The sequence below is a fragment of the Saccharomyces mikatae genome, assembly GCF_947241705.1.
Source record: "Saccharomyces mikatae IFO 1815 strain IFO1815 genome assembly, chromosome: 9".
NCBI classification, from domain to species: Eukaryota; Fungi; Ascomycota; class Saccharomycetes; order Saccharomycetales; family Saccharomycetaceae; genus Saccharomyces; species Saccharomyces mikatae.
This window is the reverse complement of record NC_079264.1, coordinates 311017-327237: the sequence shown is the minus strand read 5'-3', so window position 1 is coordinate 327237 and position 16221 is coordinate 311017. Positions and strand designations below refer to the sequence as shown.

General features: G+C 40.3%; 10 protein-coding genes across 10 annotated transcripts; 4 read left to right on the top strand and 6 right to left on the bottom strand.

Moving 5' to 3' along the window:
- Positions 1 to 160: 160 nt before the first annotated feature.
- BAR1 (aspartyl protease BAR1) lies at positions 161 to 1942 on the bottom strand (the record flags this gene model as incomplete). Its single annotated transcript, XM_056223244.1, has 1 exon — positions 161 to 1942. One exon carries the CDS (start codon positions 1940 to 1942, stop codon positions 161 to 163), a length of 1782 nt encoding a protein of 593 aa, XP_056082855.1.
- A 403-nt stretch (positions 1943 to 2345) lies between these two features.
- SNL1 (Snl1p) lies at positions 2346 to 2822 on the bottom strand (the record flags this gene model as incomplete). The annotated part of the gene is made up of 1 exon (XM_056223243.1): positions 2346 to 2822. The coding sequence occupies one exon, from the start codon at positions 2820 to 2822 to the stop codon at positions 2346 to 2348; it is 477 nt and encodes a 158-aa protein (XP_056082854.1).
- Positions 2823 to 3306: 484 nt separating this feature from the next.
- VID28 (glucose-induced degradation complex subunit VID28) lies at positions 3307 to 6066 on the top strand (the record flags this gene model as incomplete). Its single annotated transcript, XM_056223242.1, has 1 exon — positions 3307 to 6066. One exon carries the CDS (start codon positions 3307 to 3309, stop codon positions 6064 to 6066), a length of 2760 nt encoding a protein of 919 aa, XP_056082853.1.
- A 281-nt stretch (positions 6067 to 6347) lies between these two features.
- RPL2B (60S ribosomal protein uL2) lies at positions 6348 to 7492 on the bottom strand (the record flags this gene model as incomplete). Its single annotated transcript, XM_056223240.1, has 2 exons — positions 6348 to 7108; positions 7489 to 7492. The coding sequence occupies 2 exons, from the start codon at positions 7490 to 7492 to the stop codon at positions 6348 to 6350; spliced, it is 765 nt and encodes a 254-aa protein (XP_056082852.1).
- A 619-nt stretch (positions 7493 to 8111) lies between these two features.
- On the bottom strand, positions 8112 to 9152 carry FAF1 (Faf1p; the record flags this gene model as incomplete). The annotated part of the gene is made up of 1 exon (XM_056223239.1): positions 8112 to 9152. The coding sequence occupies one exon, from the start codon at positions 9150 to 9152 to the stop codon at positions 8112 to 8114; it is 1041 nt and encodes a 346-aa protein (XP_056082851.1).
- Positions 9153 to 9440: 288 nt separating this feature from the next.
- Positions 9441 to 10226, top strand: HIS6 (1-(5-phosphoribosyl)-5- ((5-phosphoribosylamino)methylideneamino)imidazole-4-carboxamide isomerase HIS6; the record flags this gene model as incomplete). Its single annotated transcript, XM_056223238.1, has 1 exon — positions 9441 to 10226. The coding sequence occupies one exon, from the start codon at positions 9441 to 9443 to the stop codon at positions 10224 to 10226; it is 786 nt and encodes a 261-aa protein (XP_056082850.1).
- Positions 10227 to 10391: 165 nt separating this feature from the next.
- On the bottom strand, positions 10392 to 11348 carry RPB3 (DNA-directed RNA polymerase II core subunit RPB3; the record flags this gene model as incomplete). The annotated part of the gene is made up of 1 exon (XM_056223237.1): positions 10392 to 11348. One exon carries the CDS (start codon positions 11346 to 11348, stop codon positions 10392 to 10394), a length of 957 nt encoding a protein of 318 aa, XP_056082849.1.
- Positions 11349 to 11767: 419 nt separating this feature from the next.
- Positions 11768 to 13063, bottom strand: TIM44 (protein translocase subunit TIM44; the record flags this gene model as incomplete). Its single annotated transcript, XM_056223236.1, has 1 exon — positions 11768 to 13063. One exon carries the CDS (start codon positions 13061 to 13063, stop codon positions 11768 to 11770), a length of 1296 nt encoding a protein of 431 aa, XP_056082848.1.
- Positions 13064 to 13822: 759 nt separating this feature from the next.
- On the top strand, positions 13823 to 14866 carry YKE4 (Zn(2+) transporter YKE4; the record flags this gene model as incomplete). Its single annotated transcript, XM_056223235.1, has 1 exon — positions 13823 to 14866. One exon carries the CDS (start codon positions 13823 to 13825, stop codon positions 14864 to 14866), a length of 1044 nt encoding a protein of 347 aa, XP_056082847.1.
- Positions 14867 to 15084: 218 nt separating this feature from the next.
- Positions 15085 to 15654, top strand: ATG45 (Atg45p; the record flags this gene model as incomplete). The annotated part of the gene is made up of 1 exon (XM_056223234.1): positions 15085 to 15654. One exon carries the CDS (start codon positions 15085 to 15087, stop codon positions 15652 to 15654), a length of 570 nt encoding a protein of 189 aa, XP_056082846.1.
- Positions 15655 to 16221: the final 567 nt, after the last annotated feature.

Here is a 16221-nt window from a genome sequence, read left to right as displayed (position 1 = left end):
ACCGGTCGATATTACCGCTTTGTATTTTATGCAATGAGTAGCGCATTTATAGTTTTCTCCCTTTTTAGTGTGCCTTTCCTTGTATTAAAAATGACTATATATATATATATATATATATATTTGATGTTTCTATGCTATGTAATGTTATACTTCATCCGTCTTAATACGTCGGCTTGCAGATATTTACCAGAACCGTAGAATACTTCGTGACAGTTTCTGTTATGATTGTCTTGTGAGCAGGTCGATTTGTCGTTTTATGGACAGATTCTGGGTGAAATCTAGAATTCTCTATTGTGTGTGAATTCCTTATGGTCTGGTGTTTCGAATGGGTGAGATGTGTTTCCTTGTCGCTCATGGACGATGTTTCTATTGAAATCGTGGAAAGAAAACTACTGCCTGACTTTTCCACAGTTAAGGATGATTTTAACGTACCACTGTTAGAGTTTTTCGTGGTTGCACTCATACTTTGGTTCATACTGCTTGGCGTAGTTTTACTTAAGGTAGTAGTTAATCTGGTGCCCAGTATTTTCGTAGAGTATTTGCCAGCCAGCATGCTGGTATTTGCAATAGATGAAGGAGTTGTTGATGATTGAATAATAGGCGTACTCTTGCAATCGGTCGATGAGAAAATGTTAGAGGTAACTGTAAATGGCTCATTAGCGGTCCAGGGTTCAGCTGTAGCGGTCTTACCGCCTGGAATGGACCCATCTGCGCGAACATTCACTAATTTTGTTGTAATCTCGCTGACATCCCAATTTGCTTGTGCTAAAGATATTTTATAGTTATCGAGATCAAATACAACATATGCAGAGGAAAGGAACACATCGCCTAGAACCATAGAATCGTTTGTTGGTTGGACCGCAAACCCACAATAACCACCCTCAGCCTCAGGACTTAGAATTAAACTAGTAAGTGGAACACTTATTTTCAAATCGCCAAAGTCGAAAGTATATTCAATTTCATCTGCGAAAGCTGGACAATCTAATATGTATATTCCTTCCTCTGCACTATAAGTAGCATTCACGAATGAAGCCATCTTGTCTGCAATTACTTTTGGCGCATTTAATAGCGATGTTCCTGAGTCCAATAAAACTGGATACTTGGTCGTCATAAATGTTTCATACTCGCAGCTGTTTTTGTTTTGAGCACCTAAACCTTGAATGGTCATTGCTAAAGTTGCAGGAGTATCGACTATATTAGGATATTCATTCACCATAGGAAAAGTAAATAAATCCCCAGAGAATTTTGATTCATCAATGGCGCCAAAAATAATAGAACCAGTTCCAGATTCAGGTGAATTTAAGAATAACGAGTAGGCGACAACGTCAATGATTTGTTCACTTTTTAAGATTTGTGGGAAATTAGGATAGTACTTATTAGGTGCCCCTTCGTAACCCTTAACAGACTCTCTTCTAGGAAATCCGATGCCTAGGACACCACTTACTGGTGTTGTAGCATATTTAGCTAAACCAAACTGAATGTTAGGGATGACAATTCCATCAATTGATACTGTTTCCGTCCCCCAAGTACCATCAGCAAACGTTCCGTCCGCATAAATAATATAAAACCTACCATTATCTAGATTTTGGTACGTGGAAGAATTACCCTCGCTATATGTGACCATAGACTGGCAATCAACTGAAGGCGTGATTATGCTGCCATCGTAAGTTGCGTTTAGATATGATGATGTGCTTGAAGTTGATAAGCAGAACGGGTTACTAGAATCCATAATCCAAAAATCAGCAGACCCGGTATCAAATAATACTGTCAGTTGTTGAGACGGAGTGCCTATATCTAAGGTCGTAGCGTAATACATATCCTCTTTACGCTGCAGGGAGAATTCTAAACGACCAGTGCCATCATTTGTTATAGCAGCAATAGTATTAATGATAGCCAAACTCGCCAACAAAAGTTGCAAACAGAAATTATGTATTATAAACATTCTTCGTATTTTATGAATATCTCTTTATGTTACAAGTATTTCTAGTCGGAAGAAAGTACTACTATTAACCAGCAACGATCACCAAAAGATGTGTTATGGCAAAAGTAGACATGTCTTTTCTCTTTTATACACAATATCACCAAAAAAAGTTCATTAGGTACGATACGGTACGTTTCAGAATGGCGTCCTCACTATGGTTGTTATTATTACTATTATGTGACACTAGCCATGTAATTTCCTTTTCCGGTAATTACACGTCCATGTTTCAGCGTGATGCCGCTGGAAGTAGCAAAAAACAGGGACAACAAACTGGTACCGCATAAAACGCAATATGTGTGTGCGAGAATGTATACTGTCTATGAAATTGGCAAGACTCTTTGTCTATAAACTTAATATGCACTATTTATTTAAGAGAATCTAAACTTTTCAACATGGCCTGAATTTCCTTTATGACGGCCTTCCTTTTTTCCTTCAAAGACTTCCTCAAGGACTCTTCCACATTGATCAAATCAATACCGTCCAACTCAATGAGTAGTTTCAAAAGCATCTCGTTGCAGTAGTTGCGTTCATAAATATCCTTTTCATCTTTGGCGTCAAATCTATTTATTAGGTCCCTGCTACGACCTGCGAGCTCGTTGCTGTATCTCAAAGACACATTTTCGATCTGCTCTTCCAACGTCAAAGATACTGGTGCTTTCTCAAACTGAGCCTTGCTCTTCTTGCTCTTCTTCAAACCTCTCTTTTTATTTCTTTTTCCCTTGTCACTGGGCCTTTTGATTGTAACCAAAAATACGACAGCAATCACGGCCAACAGGACATACGTCGACGTGCTTGTTTTGCTCAATTTACTCTTCCAATATTCCATCGTGTTGTGAGACATTAAAAAAACGGGAAAGCGACCTTTACTGTCACCTTTTACTAAGAAACCTGATAGAAGGCAAAACTGAAGTATTTGATATCAATATTTTTTTCACTAGTTAAGTCAGCTCGCGACATTTTTTTCAGTATCAACAAACTACAGTAAAAAGAAAGCTGAACTAGAGGCGTAAGTGTCCTGGAATTTATAAAGTTCTTTGGACAGGAATCGTCTTCGAAGCGATCTGAAAAAATTTGTATTTATTCAGTTGAGTCAGTATTAGTCGAAACGGTAATGTTAGTTGTATGGAGCTTTTGAGCTTATACTCCACTTCCGTTCGAAGTGATTATACTGAAGGGGCGCGAACTACATAAGCTTATAATAGAATCAAATAGGGATATCACTACAAATTGGGCGTTGAAAAGAAGATCTTCATGGCAGAAACTTGGAGTATTATTGTATTGTTTGTTACTGCTCGTGTTCGATTCGTACTTACTACAGTTAATCTATGACGGTGTCTTACTCGTTGGAAAATCTCAGAAAGATCAGTAATGCCCTGGTGGGCGACCAGCTGGCTAAAGTAGACTACTATATCGCTCCGAAATGCCATATTTTTCAATTTTTGTTGTCTATTGAGGCAGATAACAGTGTTGCGTTAAAGAATGCGAAATTAGATCTGCTATACACCCTTTTACGCCTAGAACCGCAACAAAGAGATATAGTAGGCACGTACTACCTTGATATTGTGTCCACAATCTATAAGTCCATGGGTCTGGCAAGAAGCTTTACCGAGAATAATTCTTCAACGAACTATAAGTACATAAAACTTCTGAACCTGTGTGCTAAAGTCTATCCTAATTGCGGATTCGCAGACCTACAATTTCTTCAGGACGGGTTTATTCACTTAGTTAACCATAAATTTTTGAGCAGCAAATGTAACATTGATGAAGTTATCACGATAATTGAATTATTGAAGTTGTTCTCACTCGTGGATGAGCGAAACTGCGGCGATTTTAACCGAAACAAGTTTATGGATCAAGAAAGAGAAGTATCAGAAATTTCACACTATCAAGATTTTAAAATGGCTGACTCCCTTGAACAGGTAATAGTTAAGATATCCAAGAAGTACATGAACCAGATAAGTCTCAAGTATATAGTCAGGCTGAAAGTATCCAGGCCAGCGTCACCATCCAGCATCAAGAACGATCCTTTTGATAATAAGGGCGTTGACTGCACCCGTGCAATTCCTAAAAAAATCAATATATCTAACATGTATGATTCTAGTTTACTGTCCTTGGCACTCCTTCTTTATTTAAGATATCACTATGCGATACCAGGCGATAGAAAATTACGGAACGACTCGACGTTCAAGATGTTCGTTTTGGGCCTCTTGAAAAGCAATGACGTTAATATTAGATGCGTTTCCTTGAAATTTTTACTACAACCGTACTTCACAGAGGATAAGAAATGGGAGGATTCGCGTACTCTGGAGAAAGTACTGCCATATCTGGTTGAGTCATTCAACTATGATCCATTGCCTTGGTGGTTCGATCCATTTGACATGCTGGATTCATTGGTTGTGTTGTATAACGAGATTACTCCAATGAATAATCCTGTGCTCACCACATTAGCTCACACAAACGTCATTTTTTGTATTCTGTCCCGTTTTGCACAATGCCTTTCTTTACCACAACATAACGAATCTACCCTGAGGACAACTACAAAATTCATCAAAATCTGTGCCTCATTTGCTGCATCAGACGAAAAATACCGTCTGTTATTACTGAATGATACGTTGTTGTTGAATCATTTGGAGTACGGGTTAGAAGCGCACATCACTTTGATACAGGATTTTATATCTTTGAAAGATGAGATAAAGGAAACCGTTACTGATACGCATTCCATGTGTTTGCCCCCTATATATAATCATGAATTTGTCGCAGCCTGGTTGCTGTTGTTGAAATCATTTTCCAGAAGTGTTTCAGCACTTAGGACAACTTTGAAGAGGAATAAAATAGCACAGCTACTTCTACAGATATTGAGTAAGACGTATACGTTAACTAAGGAATGCTATTTTGCTGGACAAGATTTTATGAAACCGGAAATTGTGATAATGGGTATTACTCTGGGCAGTATTTGTAATTTTGTGGTTGAATTCTCTAATTTGCAATCATTTATGCTCAGGAACGGCATAATCGATATTATTGAGAAGGTGTTGACCGATCCGTTGTTCAATTCTAAAAAAGTTTGGGATTCTAATGAAGATGAAAGAAGGACCGCTTTGCAGGATATAGCGGTGCATGAAGTAAAGGCAAACTCTTTGTGGGTATTGAGACATTTAATGTACAACTGCCAAAACGAAGAGAAATTTCAACTTTTGGCCAAAATCCCTATGTCCTTAATATTGGATTTTATCAACGATCCATGTTGGGCAGTACAGGCCCAATGTTTTCAGTTGCTCCGAAACTTGACTTGTAATTCAAGGAAAATCGTTAATATTCTTTTAGAAAAGTTCAAAGATGTGAATTATAAAATTGATCCTCAAACAGGCAATAAAATTGCCATTGGTTCGACATATCTTTTCGAGTTTTTAGCGAAGAAAATGAGGCTTTTAAATCCATTAGATTCTCAACAAAAGAAGACAATGGAAGGCATTTTATATATAATTGTCAATTTGGCAGCAGTAAATGAGAATAAGAAGCAACTAGTTATTGAACAGGATGAGATATTACACATTATGAGTGAAATATTGGTAGAAACAACAAACAACAGTTCACATTACGGTAACGACGGAAATTTGAAATTAGCATGCTTATGGGTGCTCAATAACTTACTATGGAATTCATCCGTTTCACATTATACCCAGTACGCAATTGAAAACGGACTTGAACCAGGGCATTCACCAAGTGATTCAGAAAATCCACAATCGACGATGATAATAGGGTATAACGAACCTGTTGTTGGTGGATCTTCTAGGGGGAAGTATTTCGATGAACCAGACGGCGACGATAGCAGCAGTAATGCCAATGATGATGAAGACGAAGATAATGAAGACGATGAAGGTGATGAGTTCGTTCGTACTCCTGCTGCAAAAGGCAGCACTTCGAATGTACAGGTCACACGTGCTACAGTGGAAAGATGTAGGAAACTCGTGGAAGTAGGATTATACAACCTAGTTAAAAAGAACATCACTGACGAGTCTTTATCCGTGCGAGAAAAGGCAAGAACATTGCTATATCATATGGACTTGCTTTTGAAAGTCAAATAAATACTGTTGGCTTACCAGTAGTTTTTAAAGATAGCTATGGTATAGTTTTCATAAATACTCTATTACAAAAACATTTCTAACTGCACATCTACGTTTTCCTTTGATGTCTGTGAGTGGGAGCGATCATTTAACATCGCCAAAAAGAAGCAACTACCCACCAATGTAAAAAAAGTATGCATGAAAATACCACTTTATAAGGAACGTTTCGGATTAAATTATGTAATATTTAAAGAAAATTGATAAAATAATATGACAGAAGGAAGAAACCAAAATTAAAAAGATTAATCTTGGGTCTTTTGAGAACCACGTAGCAAACCGGTTCTTCTGGCAGCAATCAAACCAGCCTTTTGACCAGAAACGGCACCTCTAGAGATAGTAGAAGCCTTACCAATATGTTGATGGTTACCACCACCGTGAGGGTGATCAACTGGATTCATGGCAACACCACGGGTCTTTGGCCAAGAGTTTCTCTTCAATCTGTACTTGTGGAAAGCACGACCAGCCTTCAACAATGGCTTGTCAACTCTACCACCACCGGCAATGACACCAATGACACCTCTAGCGTCAGAAGAAATAACCTTCTTGGCACCGGATGGTAATCTGACTCTGGTCTTGTTTTCATCTGGGTTGTGACCAATGATAATAACGTAGTTACCAGAAGCTCTAGCTAGAGCACCTCTGTCACCAGGTTTTTCTTCAACGTTGGAAACAATGGTACCTTCTGGGACGGAACCCAATGGTAAAACATTACCGACGTTCAAAGAAGCCTTCTTACCGGCGTAAATGAATTGACCAGTGTGGACACCTTCGTTAGCAATGAAGATTTCTTCACGCAATCTATACTTGTATGGGTCACGGAAAACAACCTTGGCCAATGGAGCACCTCTACCGGAGTCGTGGACAATTTGCTTAACGATACCACGGATGTACCCATGACGTTCAGCATAATCCAAAGTTCTCAACTTGGCAGCACCTTGTCTTAATCTGGTGTGAGAGGTGAAGATAGAACCAGCACCCTTTCTTTGGTTACGAATAACTCTACCTGAAAAAATAAGAAAAATAGTAAATCTTGTTAGTAAATTTTTCTCGAGAGTTTCCCAATTTTAAAAGATGGCAAAATAAAAGGTCGTGTTGAAAGTGTTTTGAAATATACTGTCATGATTCAAAATGACAGAGGGTTATATCGTGTTTGTATTGTCAGCGTCACTAAAAGTGTAATCGACCTTTCCCAATACTGTTTAAAAGAACATGATGTACAGTGATTATTTGCGAGGTAGTCATTGCAAGTTTCTCTGTTCGCTATCATATTGGCCTGTGATATTCAGAAAGGTTGAAAATAGCCTGTACCAATTCAAAACATCAAAATCTAATTGTAATCTTTACCAATATCTGCCATGATCGTGTATTATAAGAGAAACATACCCATTGTTTAATAACTTTGTGGTTTCTTGGTGATCTGTATGCAAAATACTATATGTAACAATACTAATACAGTCTTACAAATTATCTATATCTACTTTTGTCAAGTATGAAAGATTATTGAAACCTACACTATGCTGTGAGCATAGTTTCCGAAGCCGAGTCCGCCTAGAGATTTGTTACCTGAGGGGGGCTCTCCGCTCTGCAAAGTGAGTTTCACAGGAAATTGGTTAGTCCCTGCACATTGTGGGCTAGGCTGAAACTGGGGCCTTTCTCTCCATCTCTGCCTTCGAGACTTCTTTTTTTTCTCTCTAGCGAGCTGGAGGTTGAAAAAAGTATCAATTTTCTTCAGATGTAAAAAATGTTTGGGTGCTTACAGAATTACGGTATGGGTTCTTTAACATGTACGGGCGCTAGTCCGAGGACTTAGTTATCGACCTAGTGAATTATGTAGAACTCTTTACTGTCATATTCAATTAAATGTAGAAAAGGTATTTCCGTTCCTTTTAGAGACAGAAAAGAAATAATGAGTCACTTGTACGTTTTCATCTATAGCCTACCTAGTGAACAGAAATCTGCATGGCTCTGTGGCCAGCTGTTCATACGCTCCTGGAGTAATAACCTACTTAGCGACGAGTCTTCTTTTTGCTATTGAATTTACCACCCTTGTCACTCCCACTAATACGAGCAATATCCCTTTTGGAAACAATCAAGCCATTCCTCGTAGACCTACCCACACTGCTTATTTTCAAACCACGCTCCCTTTTGGTGCCTCTTTCTTTGTCTTTGGCCTTGATACTTCCACCAATACGTCTCTCAATATCTTTCTTGTATGTCGATTCAATCTTTCTGAATTGTCCCTTTTTCACTTTTGACAACACAATCCCGCCTTCTGCTGCTTCTTGTTCGTATTTCTTGATCCTCTTGACGTGCTTGTCAATCATTCCTTTTCTGATATGCATAGGCACTTTTTCCAATTTGCTTATTTTTTCTTCATGCCCGTTCACCCTTGAGAGTCTATTCAGCCTCATTTCTAGTGTACGAGATCTAGCTTTTCCAATCACTTGATCATCTTGGTAAATTATGCCGTCATCATTTCCACCGCCGATGCTTTGTAAGGTCAACGATACGCCGCTGTCTGCAGAACTATTTCCGCTATTACTGAAAGCGCTCAGTAAGTGTGACTCTCTCAGAAATTGTTGCAACTCCAAGTCATTTTGCAAATTTTCTGCTTCCAAAGTCTCATCTTCTTTTTCTTCCTTGACTTCAGCACTCTCCAGTTTTTTGTTAATTTGAGATAAAGTTTTACCACTTCTTAATAGTTTCTGTGTTTTTTTGCTTGGTGGAATGTAGACGTCACTAGGCCCACTAAATTTGATGACTTTTGGCCGGGTTTTTGGTTTAGAATCTTGTTCAATGTCCACACTGCTGTCGTGACTATTCTCCTCCGAGGAGGAAAAAGAACCCTCTCTATTATCGTCGCTAAAATCATTGGCATCATCAGAGCTGTCATTCTCACCATCCGAACTGGAGTTTACGTCTTCTTTGGTTTCTATGCTTTTTGTTTTATCTTCGAACCCCATAGACTCTAAAGATCCGAATTGGCTTTCGAAGGCCTTCCTTTGTAATTCCATTTGCTTTATGTATTCCTCGTCATTACAGCTCATTTTTTGGTAATCTTTTGCTTCATTTGTGCTCTTTGTATTATCATAATTATGTCTATCACTGTTAATGTAATTCATCTCATCGCCCAAAAATTTTTCAGGAACGGAAATAAAGAAGTCGCGTTTTCACAGTCGCATGAGACGAATACTGAAACTTCGGCACAGGGTCCATCGCCAAGATTAAGCCATATCTAACAGTCAGGTTTATCGAAAGTTTTCAAAGAATCGTCGCCTAAAATCGATTCATCTTTCAAGAAGGTATATAAGGAAGTTTGAGATAGGCATTAGAAGATGACAAAGTTTATTGGTTGTATAGATTTGCATAATGGGGAAGTTAAACAAATAGTAGGTGGTACGTTGACTAGTAAAGAGGAGGACGTTCCAAAAACAAATTTTGTGTCGCAGCATCCTTCTTCGTATTATGCTAAACTTTACAGAGACCGAAATGTTCAAGGATGCCATGTTATTAAGTTAGGGCCCAATAATGACGAGGCTGCACGTGAGGCACTCCAAGAATCACCAAATTTTCTACAAGTGGGCGGAGGAATTAACGACACTAACTGCTTGGAGTGGTTGCAATGGGCCAGTAAAGTAATTGTTACCAGTTGGTTATTTACGAAAGAGGGCCATTTTCAATTAAAGCGATTAGAAACATTGACAGGGCTATGTGGGAAAGACCGCATAGTAGTTGATTTAAGTTGTAGAAAAACACAAGATGGTCGTTGGATTGTGGCAATGAACAAATGGCAAACACTAACTGATCTTGAGCTTAATGCAGAAACGTTTGAAGAACTGAGGAAGTACACAAATGAGTTTTTAATTCATGCTGCTGACGTTGAAGGTTTGTGCGGCGGCATTGATGAAAAGTTGGTTTCTAAGCTTTTTGAATGGACTAAGAATTACGACGATTTGAAAATTGTTTACGCCGGTGGAGCCAGAAGTATTGATGACTTGAAATTAGTTGATGAGCTAAGTCACGGAAAGGTAGATTTAACATTTGGTAGTTCGTTGGATATATTTGGCGGTAACTTGGTTAAATTCGAAGATTGCTGTAAATGGAATGAAGAGCAAAGTTAGGTGTAATTTTTCTTCCTCTTCGTATTTTTTTTCTTTGGTTGCTTCGTACTTTAGATTATAATACTTATAATACTAATTATAATGATACATACATGCATATAAAGTTTTTCTCTTCTTATTTTTGATTCGTTCGCTCGTTTTTTGTCTTATACGCCCACTTCAGAATCACCAAGCACTATCATACCCACCCGATCCACTATTACCCATTTGAGATGCATTGGAATAGGGATCTTGCTCGGCGCCCGCCATCATTACGTCTTCGTTGGTTCCCAGAATATTCGAAGAGGGATTGTTATCACCCGATGCGAAATTAACTTTATCTTGATCCATCTGTGTCAGGGCTAATAATATCGAAGCGACTTTTTTTTGTAATGTATCGATACCTCTGACTACAACTTGATCAACGGGGATAGACCCTACGGATTCTACGTTCATATAGAATGTATCTGCTTCAGCTTTGTAATCAAACGGATCACCTTCGTTTGGAGCATCCTCATATTCACAGTTTTTGGACTGGGGCCATTCCTTGGCAGAATCCTGTTCATACCAATAATCGGTATGTTTGAGTTTATTCCAAGGATCATATTCAAACTCTATAGCTGCTGCGGGTCCCCATTTAGCGTGTTCTTTGGCTATACCCTTTTTGGCAACACATGTTAGTTTCAATTCTTGACCCTTCCTCAATTTGCAAATAAGAACACCATTACCTTCTTTATCTTGTATAATAGGATGTCCAATGTTACGCCCCATGAGGTTGGAGACAATAACCAAGTCCTTACTGTAGACGTTCGTAGTGCTTTCGCTTTCGCCAAATGCCTGCAATGTCAACACCACAGAACATTTGTCACAGTGGTCCTCACAAAAACAATCACGACTGTATTCTAGTTGTTCAATATCCATACTTTGTAGAGGTATTAAACCTAGTCTGTGTGCAATGAATTCATCGGCCAGAACCGTAGTATTTGTTTCGACCTCCACTGAATCGATGGCTAACGTGGGAATCTCTGCTATCATGACCCTACGGAGAGAATTGGCCATCGCCAAATCCACATTGGATAGTATAAAGTCGACGTTATCTTTACTGGCTTCTCTTATTTTCACCTGAGGCCCTTCTTCACTCATTCTTGTTATTTTAGTTCTAAAAGTCTGATACGAAGCCTTTCTGTTCAGTATAATGGCTGTCCCCGTCTTTCTACCCAGCAATATAAAGTACTTACTCTCATGCACGCAGCTTATTTTCACTAGTCCAGTTTAGTTTATTCTTCATTTTTTTCCACTCTGCTTCCCAAAAAGCCAAACTTGGTCATTGCGAACGAAGCTTGTCCGTCAAGAAGTATTAGTTATAGTACTGTTACTACTGAGGGAACTATATAAGGTATATCGTGTTGTATGTTCAAATATGTTGAGTTGTGACTTCTTTATTTCGCTCTTCCTATTTTGATGCAGCATTACAAGTGAAGAGGGAGGGGGGGAGGCGAGACATAACAAAGTTATTTACAAGCGGAATAGGAGAGGAGAGCTAAAGAAAACATGGAAACCAATTAGGTAAACTGTCTGGAACCCCCACGGACAAACTCCAGAATCTTCCAACCTTCTGTTTCGTCATCATCGATTTGCTCCGGGTCCCTGGTGAAAACCATGGCATAAGAGCTCATCAAGATGTTTGCTTCATCACCAGCGGCGATCTCGCCGGTTTTCTTTTTCCTGTAAAGGTTGATTTCCTGTGCTCTACACCCGACCACCAAGACTGGAATGTCTTGAGGGGCCAACAACTTTGCACTCACTACCTCGACACCCCTGATATCTAGAATACGGCCATCGGCATAAACATCCTGTTCTTTGAAGATTTTCTGTTGGGCCGCATAAACATTGAATGGAGCCTCACTGAACCATTTTTTTAAGACTTTGACGTCGCCTTTCACGTAAGCTTCAAGAATCTCTGGAACAATGTATTCTCTCAAGTGTCTAGTGAAGCTTTCATTCGAAAAGGTAGGGTCCATCATCTTGAACTGACTGTAAACACGAGACGATTCCGTCTCTGCAAAAAACCCGCCGACTTTGTTGGTTATTTTCCTCATGACCACAATTAAGGGGTTCTCACTTTCGTCCCACAACTTGTTCTTTAAAGATTGTATGGAACGGCCCACCACGGTCTTTTCCTTGAAATCCTCCACTTTCTTACCGAACGACTCCTTAGACTCGATATTCGTGGCAACCACTGCAGTGCCTGCCTCGTCATTGCTCTTGACCGCTCTATGTCTTTTCCCAGAAGCCAAATCCTTCTCACGTTTGAGTCTCCTTTGCTCTTTGGTGATGAACCCTCCGTACCGAGAACTTTCACCATCGTCGATGACTTCGGAGACCTCCTTGTAAATCTTCGTCTGTCTTACGGGCTCAAAGCTCTCATCTAGCTTCTTCGCCGTGGCTGAGGCTGCTTTTCTTGTGTTCTTACCGAGTTCGGACTCCCAAGCCTTGGTGGCTATATGTTCCATAGTTTCACCGGTCTTTTTCAATGTCTTCCCCACAATTGTGGACCCTCTTTGAGCCTTTAAGTACGCCTCCCTGGCTTTTTTATACGCCTCAGACTCACCTAGCTTCCCCGAAGCGTCCTGTAGCGTCTTTATGTTCTCCTGCAGTTCCTGAGATTTCTCCCATTCCTTCTTAAATGTGTCACGGAAGATCTGCAGTGGCGATCGAGGATTCCCGCCTTGTGTACGGGTCGCAGAGGTCGAGAACAATACTCGAGCAATCATGAGCCCTGTGTCCCCAGACCTGTACCTTGCGGCTATCGTTCTAGAGCTTGTGCCGGAGGACCTGATAAAAGTGGATCTGTACATGAATCGAAATAACAATAGCTATGCTGTTAGAAAAAAACTCAAAAAAACGGGAGGAAACACTATAACCACAATCCTGCCCTCTTATCCCTAGCTTTGGTTGTCTTGCACGCTACAATTAATACTGAACGTGCAAACTTCCTTCGGAAGCCTATGGTTCTCAACTAGTGTTCTTGACCATATATGACTGGGACTTTCCACTGGGCGAAAAAGAAAGAGAAAAACAGCCCATCCGGGCAACTTTTTATGCAGGTTTCCCTCTGATTATGGTCATTAGTATTGCTTGTGAGTGTGAACTTAACGATAAGCTGTATTCTGAGCAGTGTATTAGTTGCACGTATGTTTTGTCTCAGTGATTGGCTGCTGGGATAGCTTGATTGTGTTATGCTTCTCTCTTCCTTTTTTATTCATCCTCGCCCTCTATGTATTTTATGTTAAGGTAAGTTTGGAATGTTTTAAAAACAAGAGTGGGAACGAAAATATTAGAAAATATGACACAATAAAAAAGTATATAAAAACTAAGGAGTAAATTTATGTGGAGGTTTCGTTGCGGAAATTCTCCCGATGAGTGTTTAATATGTAATTCAGCGGTATTTCTCCAGAAGCAACCCACATCTGGTCCTTACTGTATGTACTTTTTTGTTTAAACTGTTGTCTCTGTTACGTAAGAGTGAAATGAAAAAAGCGTCTGTGAAAAAAAAAATAGAGAAGGGAGAAAGTTATTGGAGGGAGTAGGTGATGAAGAGCAGGAACGAAACAATCATGAAGGCGTTGCAGGGTTGCTCTTTTTTACTAAGCGTTGTCTCTCCAGTAGTGGCACATGGACTACACCACAACCGTGACCATGGCCATGGAGTAGAACGTGAGTTCCAGCAAAGCTCTGTAGTTTTGAAGCAAGAATCTACCTTTCACTTTTTAGTGTGTTTTCTGCAGGACCATGTATTTGTCCTGGGACCGCGTTATAATGCTTTAGTGGCTATTTTTATCATACAACTCATGCCATGTCTTTTTGTGCTGCTGGTTCCCGGGCTACGTAGAAACGATCCTTCCAGTTTGACACTGTCGATGCTGGTTTCGTTTTCCTTGGGCACACTGCTGGGCGATGTTTTGATACACGTGATACCTGAAAGTCTGAGTGGTGTGGACGATGTGACAGTGGTCGGGAGCGCGATATTTCTGGGGTTTATCTGCTTTTTGGCCCTGGATAAGACGATGCGAATTCTGTCAGGGTCCTCCAGCGATGGCAGTGGCACACATTCTCACTTGCATAGCCACAGCGATCAGCATCACGACGCAGAGAAGAAATCAGGCTTTAACGTGTCTGCGTATTTGAACGTCATATCGGGCATCGCGCACCACATCACAGATGGCATCGCGCTGGCGTCGTCGTTCTACAGTTCCACGCAAGTTGGCATAGTGACCAGCATAGCTGTTACCTTCCATGAGATCCCTCACGAGCTGGGTGACTTCGCTGTCCTGCTTTCCAGCGGGTTTACCTTCCCACAGGCTATAAGAACTCAGGCGGTGACAGCATTCTGTGCCGTCGTTGGCACAGCCATTGGTTGCTGGATCAACGAAATCGGCACCACTAGCCATGCAAGAACCCCTTCATCGGCTAGTGCTCCGGGGCTTACGCTGCCGTTCACGGCAGGTGGCCTTATCTACATTGCCACTACCGGTGTTGTACCGCAGATCCTACAAAATTCCACGTCTCGTAGCCAGTATCGGGAGTTTAAGCAGTGGATCCTGCAGCTGGCTTCTATTTTTATAGGATTTGCTGTTATGGCGCTTATGGAAGAGCATTGACCGGTATTCCTGTCACCTAACGTTCAAATACGTACCTTTATAGTTAATCTCCTTATTACCTTATATGTACCGACGCCTCCCCGGATTTCAGTAAAGGCAAAAACAGACGATAATTAGATCAGCTCAAACACTATCTCTGACCTAATACGAAAAAATCAAAAAAGAAATAAAAAAGAACAGTGTTGGTCGGTTGAGAGGCACGCAAGATTACTTCAAAGATGTCCAATTTTTTACTTGTCATCCCTGAAGACGTGATCAAGGGTTGTTCCAAGGCAGATAAGCTGGTCGTTACGGGAGAATTCGATAACTGGAGGCATTCAGATTATGTTTTGCAGTATGATGGCAGCGCACAAAACTACAGGGTGCAAATTCCTAGAAGGAAAGGCCAACGTAGCACCATGTTCAAAGTAGTCATAAACGATAAGGAGTGGGTCACCCTTAACTATTTCGACACTGTGACGGACAAATCAGGGTACACCAACAACATTCTGCATTTCAAAGACAACGAGGCTAGCCAACTTATGGATATACCTCTATCGCCACATACGCGGTCCAACACTGTGAAGGGGAAACCGGAAGACGACTCATTGAATGACTATGTTAACTTGTCGTCGCATAGCGATCTAAGCAGCACAGAGGAGATAGTGTGCTGGAATTCTGATATGGAGGACGAGAATTTAGACGCCACCATTCAGTGTGATTTCCACCAGGCATTCAATAGCAGGAAAGAGTCCCTGAATGGACTGATGTGTATTGCCAAGAAAGTCAAGACGTACTGGAACAAATAGACGACTTTTTCAAACAATTATCTTTTATGACGCGTATATATTTCAAATCTCTTTTCTTTCTTTCTATCTAGCTATGGTTTAGATATACATATTTTCAATAGATTTATTCACTTTTCATTCCTATCATAGAGGAGACGTCTGATTTCCTGGAGTCGTCATGGCTGCTAGCCGCCGAGGCTTGCATCATTGGCTCTAAGATGCAACGCCAGCGAATATTGTATGGTTGTTATCACAAACTATACAGCCACGCAGGGAAATATGACCAAAAAAATACCCGAGACAGGACTGTCGATATGGGTATGTTACCAACAGCTACGACCCTACTTGCCTCGTCCTGTGAAACGTCCGTTTTAGATATTATAGTGCTATTTCTCGTCAAGACAAACTTTTTTGGTAACAAAAAAGCAGCCTCCTGCTAACAGAAAGTTAAACAAGGTTAACCAAACACTACATTTATCCTAGATAATCCGCTTTTACCCAATGCAATACATTAAGCAAAACTACTACTCTCCTAGTCCCTTCACTTATTATAACTCTCATCTCTGACGGCAACATGACGCGTGAACG